General features: G+C 26.4%; 2 protein-coding genes across 6 annotated transcripts; both read left to right on the forward strand.

Moving 5' to 3' along the window:
- The first annotated feature begins 159 nt into the window (after positions 1 to 159).
- LOC124951118 (farnesol dehydrogenase-like) lies at positions 160 to 2,695 on the forward strand. Its single transcript, XM_047498940.1, has 5 exons — positions 160 to 420; positions 876 to 1,047; positions 1,110 to 1,236; positions 1,375 to 1,504; positions 1,848 to 2,695. The coding sequence occupies exons 1-5, from the start codon at positions 289 to 291 to the stop codon at positions 2,034 to 2,036; spliced, it is 750 nt and encodes a 249-aa protein (XP_047354896.1). The 5' UTR covers positions 160 to 288; the 3' UTR covers positions 2,037 to 2,695.
- Positions 2,696 to 4,759: 2,064 nt separating this feature from the next.
- Positions 4,760 to 9,363, forward strand: LOC124951117 (farnesol dehydrogenase-like). 5 transcript variants are annotated; one of them, XM_047498938.1, is made up of 5 exons: positions 4,760 to 5,001; positions 5,429 to 5,600; positions 5,663 to 5,789; positions 5,941 to 6,067; positions 9,026 to 9,363. In XM_047498938.1, exons 1-5 carry the CDS (start codon positions 4,870 to 4,872, stop codon positions 9,212 to 9,214), a joined length of 747 nt encoding a protein of 248 aa, XP_047354894.1. In that variant the 5' UTR covers positions 4,760 to 4,869; the 3' UTR covers positions 9,215 to 9,363. The 5 variants fall into 5 exon arrangements, with proteins under 5 accessions (XP_047354894.1, XP_047354890.1, XP_047354893.1 ...); XM_047498934.1 differs by lacking the exon at positions 9,026 to 9,363 and adding an exon at positions 6,528 to 7,680; XM_047498937.1 differs by lacking the exons at positions 5,663 to 5,789; positions 5,941 to 6,067 and adding exons at positions 8,380 to 8,506; positions 8,669 to 8,798 and having other exon boundaries at positions 4,761 to 5,001.
- The last annotated feature ends 120 nt before the right edge of the window (positions 9,364 to 9,483 follow it).

A 9,483-nucleotide genomic window follows, 5' to 3' on the forward strand; every position in this document is an offset into this window, starting at 1 on the left:
TTACGTGATCTTAGAAATTTATTTGTCTACAAGTCAATGAATGTAAATTTTTTAGTTAGATTCTATGTTTTCTTCAATATTTGCAACGTAATCTGAAATAATGATTTGTCATTTCCCCTTCTAAATATCTAAAGCGCTATTGTATGAAAAAGAAGTATAATCTTCTATCTGTGATCAGTCGTGGAAGAAACTTCAACGAGGTATCTAAGCTTCTTTCTCTCTCTCTTTCTCCCTTTCTTCCTATTTAGGTACAATTGTAATTAATTATTAAAATAAACTTGAACAAAAATGGAACGCTGGGCTGGTAAAATAGCCATAGTTACTGGGGCATCTAGTGGAATCGGATTAGCAATAGCAAAAGCTTTTGTGCAAAATGATGTAATCGTCATCGGATTTGCTAGAAGGAAAGAGAAAATGCAGGTAAACTTTATCAAAATTTATTGGAAGGTCCTCATGTAGAGTATTAAAAACAATTTTCGTCAAAATCTTTAAGAACTTTTTATTTAAAAATTTGTTCATTTTTTTCTGTTTACATGAAATTTGCATTATTTTTGCAAAATTATTTTATCATCCGTCAGAAATTAATCAATCTATCAGTAGAAATATTGTTCTATTAAACATAACATAAATATTGTTCTATTAAAAGATGAAGTATAAATACGATTCTTTCTTGCTAAACATGAAATCGATTAAATTCACATATTATATTTTTAGGAAAAAGCAGATTCAAATTATATTGTTTCTTTTAATATAAGAAAAAATTTATTTTAGAATTAATATAATTAGAGGCTTCGATGAGAACAATGTGTAATACTTTATATGGATCATTACATTTTTATTATTAAACGAAATATTAAGAACAAATTTTTGATTAGAGCGAGATGCAGAATGTTAAGGGAAAAGGTAAAGGAAAATTCTATGCATGCGAGTGTGACATCACCAAACCCGAAAGTATCGAACAAGCGTTTCAATGGGTCAAAAATAATTTTGAGACTATTCATATTTTGGTGAATAATGCTGGAATCGTCATAAATTCCAAATTTATGGGTATGAGTATAATAATATGAATTTTTAATTACTTGGATAAAATTAATGAAATTTTTCTATAGATTCATCCAGATCTGATTGGAAAAGATTATTCGATATCAATGTGTTAGGATTTATCGATTGTACCAAACGTGCCGCTAGAATGATGTTAGATTCTAACGTGGAAGGTTATATAATTAACATGAACAGGTTTGTTAATAAATTTTACTAAGTATTTTTTTTGTCGTATTATTCTTATCATCGATTGTATAAAGATAAAAATATATGATAATGACTATCACTCGTAAATTTTTTATATGTGCTCGTATACTTTTTCTTTTACTACAGTATCGCAGGACACCAAGTAATTGGTTCCAAGGAGTTTAGTGCTAACTTTTATTCAGCGTCCAAATTTGCTTCCGTTGCTGCTACTGAGATCATACAAAAGGAATTGCATGGTAGTAAGATTCGAGTGACGGTAAATATAATGTCAATCTTATATCTTTATTAATAAATTAATCCTCTATAATCGAATTTAGTTTCATGTTTACAAAAGAATTATATCATATTCTTATATACTATAATTACTATAGTATATTATATTGTTAAGTAATTAAGATTGTATTAATATCATATAGTATATACTATATTAATATATTTATATATAATTTATTATAGTGTATATATATATATATATTTATATAATATAAATTTAAAAAATATAAATGTCTTTTAGCTTACATAGAATTTTAGAGGATTAAAAATTTAAAAAGAAAAATGGTGAAATTACTGTTTATTTATAATTGTTCTTAATACTACAGAGTATCAGTCCAGGATATGTAGCAACAGAAATCTTGCAAGCTGCTAACTTTAACGCAAACGCCTTTAAGGATATGCCAGCTTTAGAATCTGATGATATCGCAAATGCCGTTATTTATGTAATTGGAACTCCACAACGCGTTCATATTACTGAATTGATAATTAGACCTTTTGGAGAAGTTAAATATTAGTGTTAAACATGAAATAATATATAATATTTTAACTAAGCATTATATTGCTACTATCTGCGTGAAAATAAATACAATAAAAGTATTTTTTTTTTTTTTTTTGAATAATGTAACAATTGACAAAAATTTACATTATAAGCTAAACTAAAAATCATATTGTTTATATTAATAGTAATATTACTAATCTTATTATTTACAATAAAAAATTGTGTTAGAAATTAAGTCTGTTGGCGATTTGTTCCATTGTTTACCAATGCTGGCCCAGCTATCAATTTTCAACGAAACCTTGATGAGATAGAGAACATTATTGAAATTAGAGAGAATTTTTGAGCAATTATACATTAGAATTATTGATTTCATTTTCGAATATTTTCGATTATATAGATAAAGTAAAAAACAATTATTGATTAGAAAATTTCTTAGTATACTATGTCAACAAATTACATAGTTGTTACATTTAAACATATTATGCAATAGAGTTTTTAGTTTTTAATTAGAGATAGTATAAAGATTTAAAAAGTTGACCTTTTCTGGTCATCATTGATAAAAAAAAGTTTTTTTACGCGTGTTTAATTATCTGCGAGATAAGAGAAAGAATACAAAATGTATTTACATGTGGTTATTTAAACAAGATAAAATAAAGAACGTGCTCTTTCAAATTATTACGATATCAAGAGTAAAATAGGTATTGACGTATATGTGCGGCGTTCCTTCAAATTGTTCACAGAACTTTTTCCTAAGGATCATATATCACTATTAGAAATATCTGTCCTTGGGAACTTGTTGGTTACTCGCTAAGAAAATGCATAGATAAAGAAAACATTGTCACCTTTATCTGAGCTTAGACATTTTTAATCAAGTATCTAGTTTTCAATAAAATATCGAACCGGGCAAAACAAATAAATAGTGAAAGTAGATGCCTAGGCGGGACGATCCAATGATTGTTTGGCGCTTAAGCTTGAAATAGCCATTGACAACTTTTAGTCTATACGATCATTAGAACAATGAGGCACACATGTGAATGTTTAAACATTCCAACGAATTATCCTGACCCCTTATCCCCTGACCAATAGGCATTTATTCCTTTTCTTTCCATGGTCAGATCATACTTCAACTCCATTCTTTTCATTTCCTTTCGTAATTTCATTAGAATCTTCGCGAATAATTCTAAAGATGTCAAAAAGTCAGTCAAGCTACATCCTTCAGACTCACGATATTTAGATTTTCGAGTTTAATTAAATATTACTTGTTATCACTTCTTTAGAAATAACCACTACAACTAGCTACACATTATTGCACAAAATACATAAACAATTGTATTATATTTCATCAAATATACGATGATAACTTAAATTCGCGGAATATTTATTATCGCGCATTTATCTTATGACCCTTACGGAATTCTTTAAAATAACGTGTGTTCTTCCATTAATTTGTAGGAACGGTATTTTACTGACGGCTTTCAACGATATTCTAGCCTAGTGGCATCGCCTTTATTCATCGCGACCAGTGGATCTATAGATCTGATGATAAGGAAGAGGTGGGGGAAATTCTCCGTGCATGTCGATTATCATCGCTGATCCGATGCGAGATGCATATCTAGAAACACAAATTATCACGACGCAACAATTGATAAAAAGAAGAAAAGTAGTAAAGGAAGATTCCTACTTTTATCAAGTTAAAGATTATTTCCACGTTTATTTCTGTCTGTGTTAATCTTGACATTAATATATGGCAGCTTTGTGTACTCTTATTCGATCTTATCTAAGTTCAAGGGTTTCATCAGTTCGTTTACCCTTCGTTTTGATGCCTCCAACAGATCTTATTTGTATAATTTTAGCGGCTGTTCATGCGTTAATCATTCTCTTTCACGAGAAAAAAAATAAATGTTTGGACAAATTTTAATTTTGTTATTTTTTTGTATATATATGTATATATATATATATATATATATATATATATATATATATATATATATATATATATATAACAATAGAAGACTTTATAAATTTGTGAATATAGTAACAATGGTTATATAATTATATATAAAATGTATCATTTTATAGGAAAATAATTGTAGCTATCTAATTGTTACATATATAATATAATTACGCGTCTACAATTTACATGGAATTCAAATTATATCTCGAGCTCAAAGCTTGAAAGATGAAGAAAGAATTTTCGTAATAATTAATTATTAAGTATTATTAATAATTAATTCACAATTCTTTATAAAAATGTTTACAAACAACTTCTTAAGAACTAAGTTCATTGTATTTAATGTTTTTTAATGTATAAATTTTATTTTTAAATTAAAAAATATCTTCAAGTTAATAAATAACCGTGGAAATTTTCTAATGGCCTTGAAACTTCGAAAGAAAAAAATTCTAAATGAATGAATAAAAGAATAAATGATTTCTAATCAATAAGAATACAAAGAGAGGTAACATGGCTACGCATTTAAAAAAAGAAGATAAACATTTTATAAGCGATCGCATATTTTTTTTCTTTCATAATCATTACATCATAATATCATAATTAAGCGATATTAGCAATGTATACGATGTATACGAATACAAATAAACGGATTGCAATTTTCTAGTTACATCATATCCTTTTTTATTTCTTTTTTCATCTTCAACGTAATCTCGGATAATGATTCTTTGCATCTGTATTTTCCAGAAAATCATTTGAGAATGATTGTATGATTAAATAAAGTGACATACAAGATCTGCGATCAGTTGAGAAAGAAACTTCAACGAGACTTCATTCCTATCTCTATCTCTCTCTTTCTTTTTCTGTTTAATAAAAATTGTTATAGAAAACGCAAACAATAATGGAACGCTGGGCTGGTAAAATAGCTATAGTTACTGGTGCATCTAGTGGAATGGGATTAGCAATAGCAAAAGCTCTTGTACAAAATGATGTAGTCGTGATCGGATTTGCTAGAAGGAAAGAGAAAATGCAGGTAAACTTTATCAACATTCATTGGATGGTCCTTCTAGAATATAAAAAACAATTTTCATCAAAATCTTTAAAAACTTTTTATTTAAAAATTTGTTCATTTTTTTCTGTTTACATGAAATTTGCATTATTTTTATCAAATTATTTTATCATCCGTCAGAAATTATTAAAATAACAAACATAAATATCGTTGTATTAAAAAACAAAGTATAAATATGATTCTTTCACGCTAAACATGAAATCAAATTAATTCATATTTTAAGTTCTTAGAAAATAGACGATCGTAATTATATTGTAGATTTTAATATAAGAAAAAATCGATCATAATATTGATATAATTAAAGATTTCAATGAGAACTGTATGTAACACTTTATATGAATCATTACATTTATATTATTAAATGAGACATTAAGAATAAATCTTTGATTAGAGCGAAATGCAGAATGTTAAGGGAAAAGGTAAAGGAAAGTTCTATGCTTGCGAGTGTGATGTTACGAAGCCCGAAAGTATCGAACAAGCATTCGAATGGGTCAAAAATAATTTTGGAACAATCCATATTCTGGTGAACAATGCTGGGGTCTCCTCAGATGCCAAATTTATGGGTATGAATATAATAACGCGGATTAATAATTAGTTTGATAATATTGACGAGACTTTTCAACAGATTCATCAAGATCTGATTGGAAAAAATTATTCGATGTCAATGTGTTGGGATTAATTGATTGTAGTAAACGTGCCGCTAGAATGATGTTAGATTCTAACGTGGAATGTTACATTGTTAATATGAACAGGTTTGCTAATAAATTTTATTAAATATTTTTTTTCTTCGTATCGTTATTATCATCGATTGTTTATAAATTACAATAATTGCCAGTAAGTATAATTCATAAATTTTTATATCTGTATATATTTATATTATATACAATACTTTTTTTATTGTAGTGTCTTAGGACACAACGTTGATCTTCCGGGTTTTACACTTAACTTTTATCCATCGTCCAAATCCGCTTCTGTTGCTGCTACTGAGATCATACAAAAGGAATTATATGGTAGTAAAATTCGAGTGACGGTAAATATAATGGCAATGTTAAATAATTAATAAGAAATTAACTTTCTATAATCAAATTTTGTTTCACATTCAAAAAGAATTATATATGGTCAGCTTATGGGCTAACGCTATATTATATTATATTAATATTATATGTGTTTTAATATGTACTATATTAATATATATATATCTAATATAGTATACTATGTATATATATTATTTATATGTGTATTATATTAATGTACCTATAAGTATATTATTATTATATTTATATAATATATATTATTATTAATATATTATATTGAATTAATAAATATAATTAATAATTGGCAAATATTAATTTTGTTTTAAAACTGATATAAGATTTAAAAAATACAGATAACTTCAAAGTTTCATATTAATGTAGAAGGTTAAAAATCTTTCGAAACAAATAATGAAATATAAAATTATTATTTCTTTAAAATCGTTTTTATTACTACAGAGTATCAGTCCAGGATTGGTATCTACGAATATAATGCAGGCCAATAACTTCAACATAAAGGAGTCGTATAAGTCTTTGTATGCATTGGAACCTAATGATGTTGCAAATGCCATTATTTACGTAATTGGAACTCCACAACGCGTCCACATTACAGAATTGATTATTAGACCATTCGGAGAAGTTAAGTATGCGATGTAAATATATAATTAGATTATGTATAATATTCGAGATAAATATTATATTGTTATTATTTTTGTCAAAACACAATAAAGTATAATTTTTTTAGTGGTGTAAAAATTGATTTAAAATTATATCATATGAGAAGATTGAGACTATATTTTTTTCTTAATTGTAATGTTAATAATGTAAATAATTGTATAATTATATATAATTTATCCATGTATATACACACATATACGAACTTTTTAAATGGCTCTAATAAGTATTACGAAAAAAGATGTTTTATATAGAGAAACAGTAAAGTAAACAATTTCTGATCGATTTAAGTACAGACACATGTAACATTAGTAATTATTACAGAACAAGGAAGTTTTCTTCAAACGAGAGAATAAAATAACAATGATTTCTAATTTATAAGAATGCACAACTATATAATATTATTACGTATTACAGAAAAAGAAATTATTTCTAAACGATACAAATAAAATAACAAATTATTTTTAATCAATCTGAATATATGTAATATACTTGTTTATTTAAAACAAGATTAGTTTATAAAGAATGTTTACCCACTTTATAATTATTGCATTATCATATCATAATAATATGATATCTATGTGTATATCTACAGACATAAGTATCTCGATTTTATAGTTACATAATTTCATTTTTATCTCATTTTTAATCACTAATCCAACCTTGAATAGCAGTTCTTTGCTTCCCTCTCTACGAGCAACCAATTACACTGTAAACGTATGTATAAATAAAGTAACATACTAGAACTGCTATCATTTCAAGAAGAAACTTCAACGTGATAACTTCGTCTCTTCTCATCACCTCACACTCTTTCTTTTTCTGTTGAATGTGATTGAATATTGAAAACAAAAATGGAACGCTGGGCTGGTAAAGTAGCTATAGTTACTGGTGCATCTAGTGGCATAGGATTGGCAATAGTGAAAGCTTTTGTACAAAATGGAATACTCACGATTGGATTTGCTAGAAGAAAAGAGAAAATGGAGGTAAACTTTATCAACATTCATTGGATGGTTCTTCTAGAATATTAAAAACAATTTTCATCAAAATCTTTAAGAACTTTTTATTTAAAAATTTGTTCATTTTTTTCTGTTTACATGAAATTTGCATTATTTTTATCAAATTATTTTATCATCCGTCAGAAATTATTAAAATAACAAACATAAATATCGTTGTATTAAAAAACAAAGTATAAATATGATTCTTTCACGCTAAACATGAAATCAAATTAATTCATATTTTAAGTTCTTAGAAAATAGACAATCGTAATTATATTGTAGATTTTAATATAAGAAAAAATCGATTATAATATTGATATAATTAAAGATTTCAATGAGAACTGTATGTAACACTTTATATGAATCATTACATTTATATTATTAAACGAGACATTAAGAATAAATCTTTGATTAGAGAGAAATGCAGAATGTTAAGGGGAAAGGTAAAGGAAAGTTCTATGCTTGCGAGTGTGATGTTACGAAGCCCGAAAGTATCGAACAAGCATTCGAATGGGTTAAGAATAATTTTGGAACAGTCCATATTTTGGTGAACAATGCTGGAGTCGCCTCAGATGCCAAATTTATGGGTATATATATGGATTTTTAATTACTTGAATAAAATTAATGAAATTTTTCCATAGATTCATCAAGACCTGATTGGCAAAGATTATTCGATGTCAATGTGTTGGGATTAATTGATTGTACTAAACGTGCCGCTAGAATAATGTTAGATTCTAACGTGGAAGGTTATATTATTAATATGAACAGGTTTGTTAAAAAATTTTACTAAATATTTTTTTCTTCGTATCGTTGTTATCATCGATTGTTTATTGATTAAAATAATTGATAATGAAAATAATTAAATTGAAAAAAAACGTAAATTATAATATATATATATACATATCTATAGTATATATTTTTTTATCACAGTATCGCAGGACACTATCTAAATATTTTCCCAGATTGTAGTCTTAACTTTTACCCAGCATCTAAATTCGCTTCTGTTGCTGCTACTGAGATCACACAGAAGGAATTATATGGTAGTAAAATTCGAGTGACGGTAAATATAATATCAATGTTATATATTTAATAATAAATTGTCCCTCTATAATCAAATTTCATTTCATGTTAATAAATATCAATTGTTGCTATAAAATAATGAAATAATATTTGAAAAATAAATATAACTTTAAACTTATATAGAATTATAGAGGGTTAAAAATCATTAGAAAAAGTAACGAAATTATTGTATATGTATATATATTAAAATTGTTCGTAATAATACAGAGTATCAGTCCAGGATTAGTATCTACGGAAATCTTCGATGCCAATAACTTTAACGTAAACGCAATGAAGGATTTACCAGTGTTGGAAGCTGATGATATCGCAAATGCTGTTGTTTATGTAATTGGAACTCCGCAACGCGTTCATATTACTGAATTAATTATTAGACCTTTTGGAGAAGTTAAATATTAGTGTTAAACATGAAATAATATATAATATTTTTGATAGATTAAGAATTATATCATTGAAGAAAAAACAGATTGTATTCTGTATTTGATTGTAATATTACTAATCCCGTTGTCCTATAAAATTGTGTTAGAAATTAAATTTTGTTATTATTAGTTCCATTATTTATCAATGCTGCCACTACAATCTATTTTCAAAGAAATGTCATGGTAAGGTAGAGCACATTATTCAAGTTGCAGAGAATTCACGATAGAATCACACAATCGTTACAACAC

The sequence above is a fragment of the Vespa velutina genome, chromosome 8 (assembly GCF_912470025.1).
Source record: "Vespa velutina chromosome 8, iVesVel2.1, whole genome shotgun sequence".
NCBI lineage: Eukaryota > Metazoa > Arthropoda > Insecta > Hymenoptera > Vespidae > Vespa > Vespa velutina.

What these genes read in the sequence shown, in the direction of transcription:
- LOC124951118 (XM_047498940.1), top strand. Translation starts at nt 289, where the DNA reads ATGGAACGCTGGGCTGGTAAAATAGCCATAGTTACTGGGGCATCTAGT. An exon ending in CATAAATTCCAAATTTATGG is followed by an intron (nt 1,048 to 1,109) that starts GTATGAGTATAA and finishes ATTTTTCTATAG; the next exon opens with ATTCATCCAGATCTGATTGG. An exon ending in GTAGTAAGATTCGAGTGACG is followed by an intron (nt 1,505 to 1,847) that starts GTAAATATAATG and finishes TTAATACTACAG; the next exon opens with AGTATCAGTCCAGGATATGT.
- LOC124951117 (XM_047498934.1), top strand. Translation starts at nt 4,870, where the DNA reads ATGGAACGCTGGGCTGGTAAAATAGCTATAGTTACTGGTGCATCTAGT. An exon ending in GAAGGAAAGAGAAAATGCAG is followed by an intron (nt 5,002 to 5,428) that starts GTAAACTTTATC and finishes ATCTTTGATTAG; the next exon opens with AGCGAAATGCAGAATGTTAA. An exon ending in TACATTGTTAATATGAACAG is followed by an intron (nt 5,790 to 5,940) that starts GTTTGCTAATAA and finishes TTTTTATTGTAG; the next exon opens with TGTCTTAGGACACAACGTTG.